Below are 18,406 nucleotides of genomic sequence, written 5' to 3' on the forward strand. Positions count from 1 at the left end.
ATGATTACATAACTCCCTCATGTCAAATAACGTCATAAAATAAACACCTCCTGCAACACACCACTACTACAGCTAATATTTAACCAATGTAGTTGGTTGTTAAAATGACAAGATTCAGAACGTCAACATAACAGCTTTTATTGTCTCAGAACTAGGATACATACAGTATATTCTTTTGCAAAGTACAGAGAATTAATTATGCTGCCAGTTCACTTCACTTACTAGAGATTTAGCAGCGCTGTTTATCTTCACTTCGCCCCCAATCCACCCTCCATAATCTCAGATCGTGGGAGGTCTACCGCCCTGATCAATAATACTAATGGATCTTCCTGAGGTCATTCAGTGAGTTTAATAAATCAACTCTACAGCCTAGGTATAATGTCATTTAAAATAATTGTAAAAAATATATATTACTAACTCATTGTTTTCATATAATTATATTGTAATAAAAGGAGGTTGAATACAACAGCAAAGTGTAAAAGTAACACCTGTATAATAAAAGGTAATGTAAACAAAATAATGACATTCAAAACATTTAGCATACATTAGTATGCAGCAGCACTGCTCAAAGGCTCAAGGAAGCGAGGGTGATATTATCTAGCCAGGTGTGAAGCGATTTATGGAGCGAGTGTATATCACTCTGTCTGCAGTGACTCAATACACTACCACAACAAAATTATCATATATTAGACCTATACTCTAACCCAATATATGATATGGGGCAATTCGGTGGTCAAAAGGTAAAAGTCAAGAGGGTAAAATATTGATGAACACATTGCCATAAATTACATCTTAACTGTTAATCTTAGAAGGATGAGGTGGATTGCATTTGAAAGCTTGACTTAAGGGCAAGATCACTTTGGTAGAGGTTCAGGTTCTTGTGTAGTTACCTTGACATGATGTAACTCCAAAGATGGACAAGAAATAAAAAATAATTGCTCCAGTGATTAGAAATTGTTAATTCAAAATATGCTCTGCATCTCCGCATTGACTTACATTGTACGCTGAAAAAGCTCTCAAAGTCACTCTTGTAGCACAGTACTGTTTGATTTTTTTTAAATATAAAAGGTTAACTTCCTGTTGATTTTAATTAGGAAGAAAAACCGGACCGGACCTGTGGATCCGGATCTTCAAATAGTAAAATCAACATGAAGTTAAAATTTTTATAAAAGCAAAGAAACTGTACTGGGTTTGGTGATGCTCTATATTGTCTGAATCAACTTTGTTTGTGTTTGTTTAAGTGCTAAAAGAGTGAATTTGAGAGCTGTTTCATTGTACAATGCAAGTCAATGAGGAGCATATTTTGAATTAAAGATTTCTAATCACTAGAGCAATTGTTTTTTCAACCCAAACCTCTACCAAAGGGGTCTTTTCCTTTAAGCCGTGTCACTTCCATGCTTTGTTTCCAAGATAATGGAAGATAATGATATACATAAAAAAAAAGGCATTTTGCGGCTCATCTACGCTCACCTCTACATTGCCCTTGTTTCAGGTAGTAACTGAAGTAAACATTGGAATTGTAATGTACCTCCTCAAAACTATAGTTGTAGCAAACCTCACTGGACAAGATCCATTCAACAATATTAGACTAAGTGTAAACAATCTGAAAAGCACCACAAAAAGTTACAATAGTTACACTGGGCACAACAAATAGAAAATGTTCCATCTCTCTAATATCTATGGTTTAAATAACAACTTATCTTTGTACCCGGATTCTGGAAATACAAAGGCATTTCATGCCATTCCACAAAAGTCACTTGCTAGTTGAGAAATATTCTTGACAAAAACAGTGGTATGGTGATCCTTGATCAGTGCCTTAAGTATACAATTTTTACTCGTACGGCTTAATATTGTTATCTTGATCCAGACTTGCAATGAAGCTGGCCTCCAAATCTCTGAATAAACATACTGTATCTAAGTCCAACACGGCTTGCATCACATGATGCATAATTTCTAGGTTGTTCTGCAGTCACTGAACAACACAATATGCTTGACAGCAAACTAGACGAAGGTAAGAGAGCTACTATAAATGTTTTTTCTTCTTCCTTCCTTTGGAATAGCCTCGTCCGAACCAGCCTCCCTGCACTGCGGTGTCCCTAGCCTGACCCTGGTTATCAGGAGGTAAACTGTCTTCTTGCCCAGCAGGGGGAGCTATAACTTTACGAGTATGGCTGTCCTCCTCTTCTGACCTCAACTGGGTAGCCAAGCTGAAGATGGGGTCCTCTGCCCTGATGAGACACAATGTGGGAAATATGTGAAAGAATTCATGCAGAGGTTTGCCATACTTATGTATGTGTGTGTGTGGGTGGGTGGGGGGGGTGTGTAAAGAGATTAGGGTTAGGGTTTATAAAGAGTTTATGTCAAAAGGGTCTTACTTGTTATATCCAGAAAGTTTAATGTTAAGGTCCTCCATCAAAAGACGCATAACATCATCACATTTGCCATTAATCTTCAACGTGGCATGGTCATCTTTTGGTGTCCACTGAAACAGAGAAATCATGACATCACCACCACTGAGTATAGACAGTATGTTGTTATCTTCTTTAAATTATTTTGCTCTAGCTCACCTGCAGGTTAACAATGTAGAGTTTTGGTCTTTTGCTGGCTGGTCTGTTCATGTGCCATAGGCAAGCATATTTTTTCAACACCTACAGGAGTGACAGACAACAACTTACAGCTGACAACATCCAACTAAGTAGCTATGAATACGATAGCAGAAAAGAAGCCGTAATAAATTGCTTATTCCATAGGTACTTTTTAGCATTCAATGTGTTTTACTATGTTCATACATACATTATGTTTGAAATTGAAACTAGCCCGTGAATAGGACCACAGCTTTATGGAGCCTATACCTTCAGACTGGATCCAAGGCATATGATGACATCTGCCTTCTTGGCTGCCTCTGCAGCTCCCTTCCAGTTGAGAGGCTGCTCCAGTGTTCCACGCTCCCCAAAGTGTACAATGGTGTCCCTGAGCTCACCACTGCAGTGGGCACACCGTCGTCCTGTCCCATGGTGGTGCCGTGATGTCCTCTCCGTCACATCAAACAAACGCACATACTCCCTGGTTGGGGAACAGGATGTACACACCTGGGGGAGCAGGATGTTGTTTACATGACTAACCCACAAAAGGCCAGGTCATGTTAACAAGGTTGAGGTTTTGGAGAACAAACTAACCCCTGTCAATACAACCAAAGGGCTCAGACTCGCATGCGCTTTAGCTGCAGATGCAGCTAAAGCGCATGCGAGTCTGAGCCGTGAGTCTGTTATCTTGTGGACTTCACACGCTTCAGCGCCGACCACACGCCGCAACGGGGCACTCCACCCCTTTTCTCCCATATTGGAAGAGAATGGAAAAGCTGCCGCTTCTGAAGCGCATGTGTGTATGAGCCCGGCCACTTACATTTCATGCGTTTCTACCTCACCTCAATAAACATGTTTCCATGGAGCTCAGATAGGGCATGTCTAGGAAGCCCACTCCGTAGATGAAGTCCATCACAGTTTTGAGACACCACATGCTGCACCTTTGAAGATGGATAAACACAAAATCAATACAAATCAATCAATACAACCTCCTTCCCCTTCATGACAACGACATTCAATCTAGGAAAGCACCCGTGTCATTTTAGATTCAGAAGGCGGATTTAGAAGGTGTTTTCAGAATCGGCCTCAGGTCTAAATGGGATAACTAATCCAAGGATTCCTTACATACCAGATTCTCTTCATGCAGCATCCTGATGCACATGTGTGTGAGGGTTGGCTCTGCATCACTCAGGTCAGATGCACTGGGAATTAAACAAAAGACAGGGTGACAGTCACTAACACTAATAAAATGTGGAACAATGCAGTCAACATTACAAGATGACAGAGCAACCTCTTACCTGACAGCCCGGCCCTGCCGTAGTTGCGTCCAAACCCCATTCGGGCCCCTGTAGTCTGGGATAGATGCTGCCTGAAATACAATGCATACAATGCATTAGTCCAGTCAAACATCAACATGAACATAATGAGACCTAAAGATCTCTAACTTCAGCCTACCGTGCTGATACCAGCTCCAGTGTAAACCACCAGGTGTTGTGCCCTTTTGATTGCCTCAGCCAGCTGGCTAACCTTGTTCCTCAGCTCTACAGCATCATCAAATACCTGCAATATGAATACATGACCAACACATCACATACAGACCCTTGTCTTTCAGTTAACACCTTTACCGCCGGGCCCGTAGTTCTACGGGCCGTTAAATCCAACCGTTAAGCGCCGAGCCCGTAGTCCTACGGGCTGCGGTCTTTTCGCGCATGCGCGGTCCGGGTGCACTTTCGGAATTTTTTTGATCCACTTCCGTTTCCGGTTTGATGACAGGAAATAGAATTATTTGGGATCCGGTTTCGACGATCACGCCCGCTCCCATTCTACAGACGAAACTGAAACTCAATTCTCTTCCTGTAGTTTTTTCTCCTCGCATTTCACTGTTTAACGTAATCCGCTCTAACTACAGTCATGGAAGTCCGTTTGACATGCGGTCTTCACTGGGAGATACAGGGAGATCACGCGGATGTAAACAGACCGTTCACGGCTCAATCTTAAGGATTTTAACAAGATCTATGGCGACATGAAAAAAACAAAAAAACAACAAAAACACCTTGGCAGGTGAGTACATTATTATGAGATTAACCTCTGGCGGTGGATGTGTTAATGCCGCACATTCAACTATTGCATCAATGCATGTCATTCTTCTAGAAGGAGAGAGATCTGCACACATGGATCATAGCGGGTGGTTGGGGGAAACACAAATTTCCCCCAGATGGTATAGCATTTTTCAAACTCACATGCTGTAAACTAATAGTAATTTCAAAAGTAGGTGCCATGTCTTACGCAGATTCATCGTTGCCACTCGACAAAGAACACTACATTAACAAAATTTAAGCTAAGTCGTATTGGAATGTTGTCCTTATATCATGATCTGGACTGATGATAATCCAACTCAATGTTGCATACCCAGACATCTTCCACTATCTTTGAGTAGCCTGGCAAAAGACACTATTACATTTTCTATAGATCTGATCAATTAAACTTACCATAATATCAGAAACCATCAGCCATTAACTCATTAATTATGTTTATAAAGCACGTTTTAGTGAAATCCATGTACAGTTTTTATAACGCTGCTCCGGTGGATAACTCTATAGAGGCAGCTACTATATTCACGAAAATGCTATTGACCGGATCGGTAGGTGGCGTTGTTTAACAACGGTTCTCCTTAGTGGAGCTCCAATTTTAATTTATGGCAAAAAAAGTGGTGGATTTTACACAAAAGGTGAGGTTCTGAGAGGCTTCCCACCACGGAAAAAAGGCTTCCAAGACCACAAAACCGCCTTTGTTTCGGTGAGTCGCAAAATTACAGTATTATTTATTTTCTGCAGTTTGGACACTGATAGACATCGAAAACCTGGCCAATGAGGAAATACATAAGTCCCCCAACAGAGCGTGAGGGAGAACTCGCTAACGATATGGACTTTTGCTAGGCCTAGAATAGATCCCCTACCTCTTCTATCTTTCTCTTGAGGACATTCCGGCGAACGTTTCTCTTGCCAAGCTCCTCCACCGTGTCTTGATGAAGAAGTAGCGTCGTGGTATCCTCTTCTGACCTCTCATCTTTTGGTTTCTTCAGGATCCTCGCGATCTAGTCAGATTAAGAACCGTGTTTTAAGTTAACTGTGTTGATATTAAGTAACGACTGTTCATTACTCACATACGGTAACCATCTAGACGTATACAAACCGTGGTGTCTCACAGTCACAACAGTTTAAGTTTAGCCAAATAGCCACCTAGCTTAGCCAGTTGGTGGAGAGTTCACAGCAACACAAGTCTAACACGCTCCAAATGACCTGGAACTTTCTCGTCTTACCTGTTTAAATATCGTCCTCTCCTTTTCTCTTTGTAGGATTTTAGCTTTCTCCAGGGCCTTTCTCTCCGCACGTGAAGATACACCGGTCTCAGTGCATTCTTCCATTCTCCTGTCCTGTTTTCAGCTACCGTATCCAAATCTGTTCAAAACAAACGCACACTCGCAGCCAACAACAGCGGATGAACACGGATGTTAAAAAATACAGCCGCTCTGCAAACAGCGCGACCTGCTGACAGACCTGCTGGTTAGTTAGTGCAGTGGTTCTCAACCTGTGGGTCGGGACCCCCTGGAGGTCAGGTGGGGGGGCCTGATGACAGTGAAGTGACAATTTAAGGACTTGAAATATTTTGAATACCTAAAAAATAAATAAAAGAAGACCATTACTGCATCAAGGGTAATCAACAAACTATACTATAAAAACTGGTCAAACATTGGCAAAATTGTCAAATAATATAAGAAAGATGGCTTGCAAGATGCCTCGCAACACGAGGCGTTGAGCTTGAAAATCTGCTAATTTCACAATTTTATCTGTGGAACCGAGTCAAACTAAATGTAATGCCTCAACTCCTACCATTCCAAGTCTTGTCAGGGTGGGGGGGTCCCCAGTTCAAATATGGGGGGGGGGGCCTGAAAAGGTTGAGAACATATTTATTAGATAGATATATTTATTAAAGAAACAACCAGGACCCAGGTTTTAACACAAGCATTTATTACAAAACACGTACAAATAAATAGAAACAGATACAAATGTTACATGTAGTTTGGCGGCTTTGTTATCCCAATATACTGGCATAAATTAGGAAGGTAGCCTAACTTGTGAAAAATATATTTTAAAAAAACACTGCAAATGTAAGATAGAGGTCTAATGGTTGTTAGGCCCAATTCTTGTATACAAAATAAAAACTATTTCTAAAAAATGAAATAAAAAAGTAACTATTTGGTAGCAACAGGAATGTATTTGGTGTAGACCCCATTCTCTCCTGGACTAACATTTGAAGTGGCTGTCTGGAGCTTTGATTATGGAATGGGTATGAAGCATGACATTGGAAGGTTGCTGTCCAATATAAAATGCATGGGCGTTCGTTCAGTCTTAAATCCAGCATTAACTAAGCATCACTTAAGTTACAGGTAACGGATGAATGTTCAATTGACCTAAAATAATACTTAAAGTGCAAATGTTTTGCTACCTCAGCATTTGTTCCTTCCAATAACATTTTTCACATTAGTGCATCCAGATGAGACAATCAAGGTCACACCGTTTTGTATAAATCGTTAAACACATAAAAAACAAATCAAGTGTTCTTTTGTCCTATCCCTCTGTTACCACAGACATCACCTTATGTCAACACTAGATTTCAAACCTCAAGAAAATGCTACAAGTAATTATGTTAAGACATATCGGAGAGAAGCTTCATCTAGGTCTACAGGAATAAGGGGTCTTGGGGACCCGCAGAGGGTTTGCTTTGAACTGTCCTCGCTTGGATTCTGATGGCCGATCAGTCTTGTGTCTGGTCCTATTCACAGCCAGCCTGCCCCCTGTTGCCTTCTTCTGGATCCTGAGGGAGGGAGACAAATGTTAGCTGCTGATAAGGACAATGGGACTCCTGCATGAAGCGATATAACAACAATTATCCTCTTATTTTTGTTAGTATCCACCATTTTTTTATATTTCTTGTTAGTACCCATTGATCCTCCAAGGGTTTTTGTTTTTAAGTCACACTCAATCACAGTGAATTTGACCCGGCACATGTTCAACGATTCTAGTTTAATTCATGTAAAAATCAACCCCAAAAATCATATAATGCAAATGCATGAAAAGTGCTATTTTCATATCACATGTTTAGTACAGTAAATAAGCCAAGCAGAACAAGTTTCATAGAGAAAAAATATTTTTTACAAATCTTTCCTTGATGTTGAAAATTTAAAAGCGGGTCAAAATGACCTGAGGACCCTAGGAGGATTAGACTTAAAATCTGTATTTGTGCCTTGCAGTCATCTAGTGGTTGCATGCTTTATTGACCTATGATAGGATCCCACCAGAACCCGCTTCTCCTTCCTATGTACACTTACTAAAAGACAGTGTGCTATTACTGTCTCAGTACAGCAAAAACCAAGTCAACTACCCAACCTACTTATATACAAAAAGAAAATGGAATTAATTAATCCCAGTCTTGAGACCTTTAGAACAATCAAAGTGCTATGATAAGCATCTACGTATGTACATTTGAGTGGGGCAGCTTAATTGGGGCTAAAGGGCCGTTCCCACCAAGCACTATAAGTACAGTTATAAAGATATAGTTTAAAAAACGTAACTGGATCGCAGAGTTCACTCCACAACGATAACCGAGACAATGGTCGAATTATATATTTATCGTTATAGTGCTTTGTGTGAATGGCCCTTCTTTACATCAGTTACAATCGACAGCTTTCATCACTTCCTGCCTAATATACACACATACTAACATGCACATGCACCCACATAAGCACTCGAGAGCTAAAAGAAGGGCAAATGAATACTCACATCACTCCCTTCTTCCTCTCCAGGGATTTTTGTGTAGCAGGAGATAAAGAACTCTTTCCCTTGGCACTGACTGTTTCTCCACTCTAAAAACACGCACATGCACACACAAACATATACACAATAGCATATAATGTTATTATTGGCCACTTTACATGTGCCCAGTCCAGTAGTTTACCACACAAACAACTACAAATACACACAAGTGCACCCATAAACAAATTAATGCAGTGACATGTTCATACATCAATAGAGGAAATGTAGTACTTCAGCAACACCAGGAACAAGCTAGTGAAAAACCAATTCCATCACTAGTAGCTAAGCCTTCTTTAGTGACCCCAAAATGACATTTGAGGGCAGGATGGCCAGCAAGTCCTTTAGTCTTGTTAATTCATTATCTCCACCATGCCGGAACAGCCGGGGACAGGGATTGTGTTACTTTCCACCCATCTGCAAGTCAGCTTGTCTGTCTGTAAGCAGCTAATCTCGGGCACCGCTGGACCGCTTGGCGTGCACGCACACTCCCAGTAGGCCTTGGAAGAGCACATTCAACGTATCCGTGGTTTGCAGAAACGTACTATGCTAATGTTTTCTCTGAAGACCAGGCTAAAACGGTAACATTACAAGGAGAAGGCGCAAAAACCTAAGTGTTATCTTTGTAAATTGATGATCACAAAAACATAATAAAAGAAAAATAAATAATGATAATTAGACCTATTTGATTCTGCGGGGTAAATTCCGTTTTCAGCTTCACACATCTGAGTGCTGCCCACAGAGGGGCACGGGAGGGAGAAGTTAGGGGTTAAGTGTCTTGCTCAGGGACACCTCGACATTATTGCCGGGGCCGGGAATCGGACCTGGAACCTTCTACTTCCCAGGCAGGCTCTCTATCCATTCAGCTATGAATGCTCTAATCTCTGTTTGAAGTTACAATTTCACAAGAGGAATTAGGTTAATAAACAACATTTGAAGTTACGGCTTTGCTAGCATAGCTTGACAGGACAACACTCTTGTGACGCAGGGAGTCAGGGGGGTTGTCCCCGGGTGAATCACCTGGTTTTCAGGGAGTCCCATATACAGACACAGCACTTGGCATGAAAAGTAAGATATTGAAAAAAGGGCTACCTGTCGTCGGTGCTCCCTCTCTCTGACCAGCTCCCTGTCCCAGCCGATGAGCTGCATCCTCTCCCTGGCAGACAGGCTGAAGAATATGTCATAGAGCTCGTAACGTGCAGAGCGCAGCTGAAGCGGAACAGGAAAGCAGAGCAAAAGGGTGACGCTTTAAATAAATCCTCAGTAAATCAGAGCATCAACTGTGAGAATGGCTAATGGTGGGTATAATTGCTTACTGGCGGTGTAAAGAAGGAGACGGTGAGGGAGGTTAACAGATGGGTAGAAATCTAAGTGTGTTTATGCGAGTGTGTAAGTTTGCGCGTTAAGACCTGCAGTGTGACTCTCTCAAGAAGCAAGATGTCTTGTCTGCTAGTCGGTACTCCTCTGCCAGGGGTCTGTGGCTGGAAGGTCAACAGGAACTGCCTAGTGTCCTGTCTCACACACACACACACACACACACACACACACACACACACACACACACACACACACACACACACACACACACACACACACACACACACACACACACACACACACACACACACACACACACACACACACACACACACACACACCTTAGATCTAAGGCCTGAAAAGAGGGAGAGCTGCCATAAGCAGACATGACACTGCTGTCTCAGCTCACCTTTATGGTGCGCAGCAGCTGTGCCACTCTCTCAGTTCTCAGAAGCCGACGAGTCAGGAACCCTTTAACTGCTGCCAACACCAGGGGGCGGTAGCAGTCTGGTACAGAACTGGGAGACTGGGGGGTGGGGGGTGGTCGCTGGGACGAGAGCTGTGAGTAATGAGGAACGGGGAAAGAGAGGAGAATACCAATTCCATCAATGACGACCAATTCATTTCCGCCTGGATTTTCAAGGTCTTTTTCAAGTTGTGCATCTTTTTAGTGCCTGGTCGTCAGTCGACTTATAGCTCATCATTGTAAAAGAATGTAATACGAGTGCGGCCGTTCACCTGTTGATCTGAAAAACTTGTTACATGACAGAGGTTGGAATAACACAATTTAACTGATGACAAACTGTTAGGCCTAGACATTTTATTAAAAAAATGTTAGAACAACTCAGAGACGTCTAGTTTGAGAGAGACAGTAGATGATTAACATCAACTGCCGGTTGGATATCGCTGTCTTTACACATTATCAGTGGAATATTGCTGACACACCCACATCAGGAACATCAAATACAAAGTGAAGGTTTAGGCTCACAATACTTGGGAATCTCAGTACTGACAAGTAGGGGTGTTGGAAAAAATCGATTCGAATACGAATCGCGATTCTACTGTTGGACGAAAACGAAAATTCTCATTTAAAAAAAAATCGATTTTCAAAAAAAAAAAAAATGGATTGGATTTACCTTTGTGTGTTTACATTATTATCAGTTGATAAAACCTTTACAATTATAAAAGCTACATAAATGTACTCTGTTCTCATGCCAGCAGATTGGAGTAGATCCTGAAATCCTAAGTTTTGAATCAAGAATCGTTTTGAATCGAGAATCGTTTTGAATTGAGAATCGCTTGAATCGGAAAAAAATCGCTTTTGAATCGAGAATTGTTTGTTTTGAAAAAATCGGAATCGTGACCCCAAGAATCGGAATCGAATCGAATCGTGAGATAGCAGAAGATTCACAGCCTTACTGACAAGAGAGTTTGCTAGCTCCTGCATGAAACTCTGAGAAAACTCCACACTGAGTAGCTTTTGGTTGAGTGCACCAGCTTATTTTTGGTTGAACACTTGCAAAAAAAGAAGACACTGTGGCTATATAGGCTATTGTCTAATAAAGCTAGAGTCTAATAACAGCATGGCCTTCTTTAGCTAGTATCGATAGCAAGATAATAGGTAAATGGTACATTTATACTGCTTTTATTCAAAGCGCTTTACAATGTACATTACATTCACCCATTCAAACACACATTCACACACCAACGGCGGAGGAAGGCATCAACCTGCTCATCGGGAGCAGTTAGGGATTCAGTATCTTCAACACTAACCCAGGGGGAGGTGGGAATCGAACCACTGTTTCCAAAGCGGCCGCTCTATTTTCTGAGCCACTGCTGTGTAGTTCATAAACAAAGCCTCACAAATCTTAATGTGGTGCTCAGTTCAGCAAAGGGTTAATTTTTTACTTTGCTAAACCATTGTATCGTGGTGTGTCAGTTCTCTGCTATAGCATGTAGCAGAGTGAGATGTGTTTATTTCCACATTTGTGGATATAAACAGACAGTAAGGCATACATGTTCAATGAGATGGGAAGGTAAATCGTTTTACTCAGGTGACATTAGTAAGTGAACATGGCAAACTGTACCTGGGAAGAGAAGGTGCTGGAGAGGAGGGAGGGCGAGATGGAGACGTCCCCCAGACGGGCGCTGGAGAGAGGGCAGGGGAAGGACACGCTCTGGAGGAGATGGTAACGCACCGCCAACGCCTGAGAGAGAGGAAGAGAGAGGGAGGAGGGTTGTGGGGTGATCAGAGAAACGTGGAGAGACACAAGAAAGAGAGATGAGGAAAGGGAGAGCATGATGGCAAGATCTAGTGAGAAAAAAAGAGGAGAGAGAAAGCTAAGGAAGGGGCGTAAGGGTGGAGAAATGGAGGAAAAGTGCCGTTCTGGGTGCATGTGTGTGTGGTACGTGCACACACCCATGGGGATGGGAGACATTGGGAAATATTGAATTGGAAAGGATGGCAAATGAGGCAGGAGGAAGAAATTAATTGAGGGTGGAGAGAGAGACAGAAGGAGGAGAGATGGGGCACAGATGCAAGAGGGATGAGACAAGAGATGGAGGGAGGAAGGGAAGAGAGGAAGGGGAGAGCGAAGAAAGACAGAAAGCGAGCGAACGCCATGGAGACAAAGACAGGGGGGACCATTAGTGGTGGAGCTTGGAGGGACGAGTTGGCGCTTAACCACAGACACTCATGAATTAAACAAATTATCGTTTGCTTTTCTGTGTCAGTTCCCTCGCTCCACTCATCCCCTCTACCCTTCCAAACAGTCCCTCCTTTTACCCTCGCCACATTGCCCAAGATGGAGCAGGCCAGGCAGCAAAGAAAAATGACAAAGGTCCTATTATTAAACAGCTTATGTTAATTATATTGTTGTTAGAGACGCATAAATTAAACAGAGACTGTAATTAATAGGGCAAGGACACGGCCCAAGAACAAACGCACACAAGCGCCAACACACGTGCGGTGCTCACACGGGAAGAAACAAAGATTGGGTGCCAAATGAACAGTGGGTGTCCTTGGGAAAACACACACAGGAACAGACACAAGACCACGATGCCAGCTCGCCTCTTAGAGATGCAATGAAACATTTATGGTAGAATCCCTGAGCTTCTTTACTAGGGAGAGTTTGAAGGTCTGTTGTAATGAGCACATTTCTGTAGTCTTTCCACGGCACAGGTCTCTAAAATCCCACTATAACAGGTAGGGGAATGTGTTTCTGTGTGTGTGTGCGTGTGTGTGTGTGTGTGTGCGCGTGTGTGCGTGCGTGCAGGTGGCAGCAGTGCCAGTGTTTTACAAAGGCCTGGCACTTATGTGTTTGAGGACCATTTGGGGTCAACATAATATCATCGGTTGGCAAGTTCTTAAATGGAGAGGATCATCTTCTCTCTTAAAGGTCAAGAAGCGTTTTTATTATCATTGATGACCTTGGATGGAGTCCACAACATATAAATATATACATATAAATATACCACATTTACATAATGGGGTATCTGTGTTATGCAAAAAGAGGAACGGAGGCAGAGGGAGTACACTGTAAATATTAAAGTGCATGTCAAGGTTACACTAGTTATTATGCCAGATTTGCATTTGTTTAAATTTGTAATAGTTAACTTCATTTTATGAGATTTCACATTTTTTTTATTTAGCAAGGTTTTTGTTATTGAGTAATAATTTATCACTATTGTTTTATTCATTTTTTTTGTTGAAGCTTTATTATTTTGATCACCAGGGCAATACAGTCTATCTATATCAAGTAAGCAGCTATTGCTGCACTTCTAAAAAAAATACCCACTACCATTGTTAAACTAATTCCTTTTTTACATAATTTAACTTCTTTATCATCAAATGGCCTGCATGTGTCATCAGTACATCTCACCTGTAGCAGCTCTTGCCGTTTCCTCTGGTCATCCTGCAGGGTTGTGTAGGCCGGTTTGAGCTGCTGCTGCTCGTCCTCTTGACCACTGTGGCCTTTATGCAACCACACAGATTTTTAAGGCAGAGAAAAATTAAAACATGACCCGTGAGAAAACAAATTATTGGCAGAAGAAGATTCTCAAGAATCGCAGCAGTCTTTAGATTGGGTTGAAAATTGACTACGGATGCAATTTAATATTGACAACAAAATGGATTTTGATGAAAACTGGACCTGTGATATGATACTGGTGTTCCTGGACAATTTATTGCTCAGCAGTCAGCAAATAAAATGAAATAACAGTAAACCAAGGCAAAACAAAATGCCATTTGGATTTGTTATGGTTGAGGACAATCATTTATTTTCTGATTTATAGATCATGTAGTATTCTGCAAATCAGCAGTTGAGAGTATGCCGTTTGAGAATCCCTTTGTACATCTTTCCAATGATTGAAAAACGGCAGCCTATTGTGATTCATCAACAGCAGTAGTTTTCAATATATATGAATTACATTATTTTGCACTACCTTTGAGGGTGGTGGAGTGAAGTCTTAAAACAGATACTGCTCCTCTGCTTCCATCTCTATGTCTGTCCTCACTTCCCTCTGTCGCATGCATGAGGAGCCTCCGTTTGGCCTTGGATATCCCTCCAAGACCTCCCCCTCCGCTGTCTGGGGTCACATTTTTCAAATTGTGACCTTTTGATCTTGAGTCTGATCCAGACCCCAGCTGCAACCAAAGCCCGGAGGGTGTGTCCACATCGTATGACCGGTTGAGGGACAAGGAGTGAGATGATTCCTCCCCCTCTACCATCATCTCACCCTTCCTTTCTATTTGCTGGTTGCTGGTGTCCAACAGCACTGAGCCTGTATGTGAAACCTTGATTTCAGAAGGCACCTTTCGGAAAACATCGGGAACATGCATCCTCTGTGCCATTGAGGTGATCAATGGCTGCTGTCTTTTGAAGGTCTCTAACTTTCGAAAACTGATCATGCTAAGGTCGATAGCTAGCGGCACTCTGTCTGACAACTGGACCCTACAAGGGGCCAGGCCAGATGCAGTTTCTTCTCCTCTACCTGTCCCTTTGACTTCCAGTTTCTGTGTGTTAATGTTCTCAATGTCATCAATGTCTTTACCAGAGAAGTGACCCAGAAGATTAATCTGGCAGCCGTTCTCCATGTTCTCTGTAAGCGTGGCCTCCAGATCTGAGATCAGCAGTTTAAGGCTGGAGAGGTTGAACTCGAGCTGATCTATCTGCTGTGCCTGTTCTGAACTCCTCCTGGATGACAACATCCGTTCTACATCGCCTTCTTCTGCTAAATGCACAGTGGAAGTTGGTGGTGCTTCATTGTTTTCCTGTCCCCAAATTACCTTCAGCTCAGTATTATAATTTACATTCTGGTTTGTAGTGGCTGGGGGTTTAGTCTTTGGAACAGCGGTTTCATTAATCGCTCCTTCAGCTTGGGCTTTACTCTTACAGTGAACTGGACTCATACAGAACTGAAGGATGGGGACAGTCTGAAACTTCCCCACACTATTACCAGTAGATATGCTGCAGGTGTTGCTCTGCTCCCCAGTCAAATAAAATGCCTGCTGGCATGGAGAGTTATTGGCGGCATTGACAGGTTGTTCTGTCCTGACCTCTGGAGTGCAGTGGAGCTGAGTATTTCCAGAGGCCTCATCTTCCTGGGCTCCACTCAATACATCAGTGTCTTCAACTCCAATCAAGTGCACATTGTCTAATTTAAACGTTGCCTGTACTTCCTGAGACTCCGTTACATAGATAACCTCTGTTTTGCCTTTTGGTGAGGTTTTTAAAGATGGGGAAACACAGGCTTGGTTTCCCTTATTACCCCCCTTCTCTCTTATTTTTCTTCCCTCTGTGGCCATTGCTCCTTTGTGGGGGAACTCATCATTCTCCTTATCAGAGAGGCTATCTCTCTCCTCACCTTTTCTCAAGTGTTGTTGAGATCTCTCCTGGATTTTGGCATTCTTGGCCTGGTTCTTTAGCATCCGCTGACACCGCCGATACTCCTGAGATCTCTTCAGCAGGACCTGGAGGCTCAGAACGCAGGGTCCCTCTGGACGTTTTGTGTCTGCTTTACTGACCTGGTCATCCTGTGGTTCCATTTCCATTTGTTGAACCTGAGGTTGGTGTGCAGTTGAAGAGCAGTGTGTGACTAACGTCTCTGAATATTCTGGACTGTCTAACTGACAGCTTGTTTTTACTGAAGTGACTGGGCATTCATCTCCATCCTGGTTTTTGTCTTTTTGGGTAAACAGAGCAATGTCCTTCAACTCTGAACTTCCCATGGGAGTGCTTTTGGACTCTTCTGCTGGAGGACTTTGCACTTCCTCGCCATGTGAGGATGCAAACTCTGCTGAGTGAGCATGTATGATAGAATCGTGAAAAGGTGAGATGATGCAAATGTCCTCTAGCAAACAATGATCATAAACGGAGGATACCTCAGCACACCTCTCTAATTCTTCTCCATCTATGGGAGGGTGGCTGATTATATCTGGCATGTTGGTGATTGTGTTTGAAGTATTGTGAAGAAAAAAGCCATTGGCTACCTCTTCACTACTGAACCCGTGGCTCTCTCCCCTTCTCTCAATTCCACCAGAATGGCTGGTAGTACTTCCTGCATTCACATATGTCACATAACCTGAAGAGATTGATTGATGGCTTATATCAATAAGGGGTTCTGCGGCTGGTTGTGATGCCAGTTTGCTTTCGTTGTGATCGACAGAACACTCTTCCTGGTAATGTTGATGTGGTGTGAGGTGATGTGTGGAAAAGGCACTACATAAGGATGATGCCACAGGAAGAACATGGACACCACCCATGCCATCACATGTCAGGCCAGATGTTGGCAAGGAGGTCAAACTGTCATTGGTCTCCATGACATCATCACTCTGAGACATTGACACGTTGGTGTTGATGTGGGAATGTGAAGATTCAGCTTGTGATGCGATAAGGGCCTCTTCTTCATGAAAGAACTGGTCCAGTGTAGGTGCTTTCCTCAGCGGCAAAGCCTGGAAGGAAACAACAATATTGAGTAATAATTTGTCAACGTGAAAGAGATTTTCCTCATTTGACAAATGTGTAACTTCATGAAACATAGCAATTAAATTACAAAATAATATTGCTGAAATCAATATCATGTCTTTATGAACAAACATAGTGGTGGTGTATTTAATTAAGACAACCGTTTTTGTATGGGAAACGTTCACCTCTTCTCTGGTAAAACTGCTGTGCAGTTACGTATGTCTATAAATGCATGGAATCTCTGTTTAGCCTTGAGGGTAGATGAAAAGTCATGACTGACATTACCTGAACACTGTGTAGAATGTTTTCTACGTAGGACACCCTCGCGGGAGCTCTTGATTTTCTCTGGTCAGTGGTCCGTTGTAATGCCTCTCTAATTCTGTGCACCTCCTCTCTCTGTTGCTCTGACAGCTATTAAGATAACAGATATAAAAGAGTTAGTGGTGAGTTAGAGAGTTTGTTCAGAAACAGTCATTTGTCCCGCCTGGGTGAATAGTACTGAATGACACACACACAGAGGAATAAAGCTTAGCTAATGGTACGAACACTACTGTATATGTGGTCGTAAAAATACAGCCATTATGAACTAGAAATCAAACTCGAATTATGAATTAGCTGTCATACCAAAGGTGGAAGGATGGGTTGACCATAGAAGCGGAGAAGAGAAGACCGACTGCAACTTCTCACAGGTCTTCTTGATGGTCTGTTTTCCTCACTTTGTCTCAGTAAGAGATGGTGCTGTACAAAGTCTTCATAATCCTCCATTCTGGCAGGACGACCTGTTTTCACCATGTAGCAAATGCAACACGGTGCTTTAGGGTTTACTGCAGTGGTGTAAAGTAACTAAGTACATTTGCTCAAGTACTATACTTAAGTACAATTTTGAGGTATTTGTACTGTACATGAGTAGGACTATTTCCAATTTCCAATACTTTAACTTCTACTCCACTACATCTCAGACTTAGAGGCAAATATTGCACTTGACTCCACTACAATCATTTGAAAACTTTAGTTACTAGTTACTTTTGATTACTATTACAAAACATGCATTAACCACTTCAGCCCTATATACATTTCGGACATTTGAAAATAGCCGTTCTACAAGCTCACAATGCGTGGCAATCTATTTTCAAAAGATTTTTATTCATTTGAAAACTTGAAATGAGACATTCTATATAATGAGTACTTTTACTTTCGGTACTTTAAGTACATTTTGTTGCCAATACTTTTGTACGTTTACTCAAGTAAACTTTGAAGTCCAGACTTTTACTTGTAACAGAGTATTTCTACATTGCAGTTTAAATACTTTTACTTAAATTAAAAACTGGGCAATTTTTCCACCACTGGTTTATTGTGATGGTTTCACTTGATAGCCAATATAAAACTCTTGTGTTATAGTTGTTATTAGCTAGCCAGCTAGCTACAAGTACAACGAACACAAGAGTTTTATATTGGCTAGCCAGCTAGCTAACAACAACAAGCCACAATAAAGCTAAGTAAGCGCTCATGAAACTACTGCACCGGGGAAACAATACATTCGAGAATTAATTAGAGCTGCCTGGTCAACATCCTAGCATAATATGGTCTAATTTAAGATATTATAACTATTACATTACCAACACAGTACGTCTGCCGCCAATGTTTACAACTGTACCGCCTGGCTTCCAAAAGC

General features: G+C 42.0%; 2 protein-coding genes across 2 annotated transcripts; both read right to left on the reverse strand.

Moving 5' to 3' along the window:
* Positions 1-158: 158 nt before the first annotated feature.
* sirt7 (sirtuin 7) lies at positions 159-6,094 on the reverse strand. Its single transcript, XM_080454545.1, has 10 exons — positions 5,902-6,094; positions 5,539-5,676; positions 4,038-4,142; positions 3,881-3,951; positions 3,712-3,784; positions 3,425-3,523; positions 2,853-3,089; positions 2,568-2,648; positions 2,376-2,482; positions 159-2,228 (listed from the first exon to the last, which is right to left on the reverse strand). The coding sequence occupies exons 1-10, from the start codon at positions 6,004-6,006 to the stop codon at positions 2,024-2,026; spliced, it is 1,221 nt and encodes a 406-aa protein (XP_080310671.1). The 5' UTR covers positions 6,007-6,094; the 3' UTR covers positions 159-2,023.
* A 494-nt stretch (positions 6,095-6,588) lies between these two features.
* cp110 (centriolar coiled-coil protein 110) lies at positions 6,589-18,406 on the reverse strand. The gene is made up of 11 exons (XM_080417183.1): positions 18,351-18,406; positions 17,359-17,513; positions 17,020-17,145; positions 14,213-16,721; positions 13,651-13,742; positions 11,857-11,976; positions 10,179-10,328; positions 9,862-9,963; positions 9,545-9,661; positions 8,423-8,505; positions 6,589-7,457 (listed from the first exon to the last, which is right to left on the reverse strand). The coding sequence occupies exons 2-11, from the start codon at positions 17,497-17,499 to the stop codon at positions 7,313-7,315; spliced, it is 3,585 nt and encodes a 1,194-aa protein (XP_080273309.1). The 5' UTR covers positions 17,500-17,513; positions 18,351-18,406; the 3' UTR covers positions 6,589-7,312.

This window comes from Gymnoscopelus braueri (assembly GCF_963280865.1).
Source record: "Gymnoscopelus braueri genome assembly, chromosome: 2".
Lineage (NCBI taxonomy): Eukaryota > Metazoa > Chordata > Actinopteri > Myctophiformes > Myctophidae > Gymnoscopelus > Gymnoscopelus braueri.

Bases quoted from the DNA above. Each gene is read 5' to 3' on its own strand.
- sirt7 (XM_080454545.1), bottom strand. From the start codon at position 6,006: ATGGAAGAATGCACTGAGACCGGTGTATCTTCACGTGCGGAGAGAAAG. The intron at 4,143-5,538 runs GTAGGGGATCTA...TTCATATTGCAG, and splicing joins TCAAGAGAAAGATAGAAGAG to GTATTTGATGATGCTGTAGA. The intron at 2,649-2,852 runs GTATAGGCTCCA...TCACTCCTGTAG, and splicing joins GCCTTGGATCCAGTCTGAAG to GTGTTGAAAAAATATGCTTG.
- cp110 (XM_080417183.1), bottom strand. From the start codon at position 17,499: ATGGAGGATTATGAAGACTTTGTACAGCACCATCTCTTACTGAGACAA. The intron at 16,722-17,019 runs GTAATGTCAGTC...GTTTCCTTCCAG, and splicing joins ACATTCTACACAGTGTTCAG to GCTTTGCCGCTGAGGAAAGC. The intron at 11,977-13,650 runs GTGAGATGTACT...CCTCTCTCTCAG, and splicing joins AACGGCAAGAGCTGCTACAG to GCGTTGGCGGTGCGTTACCA.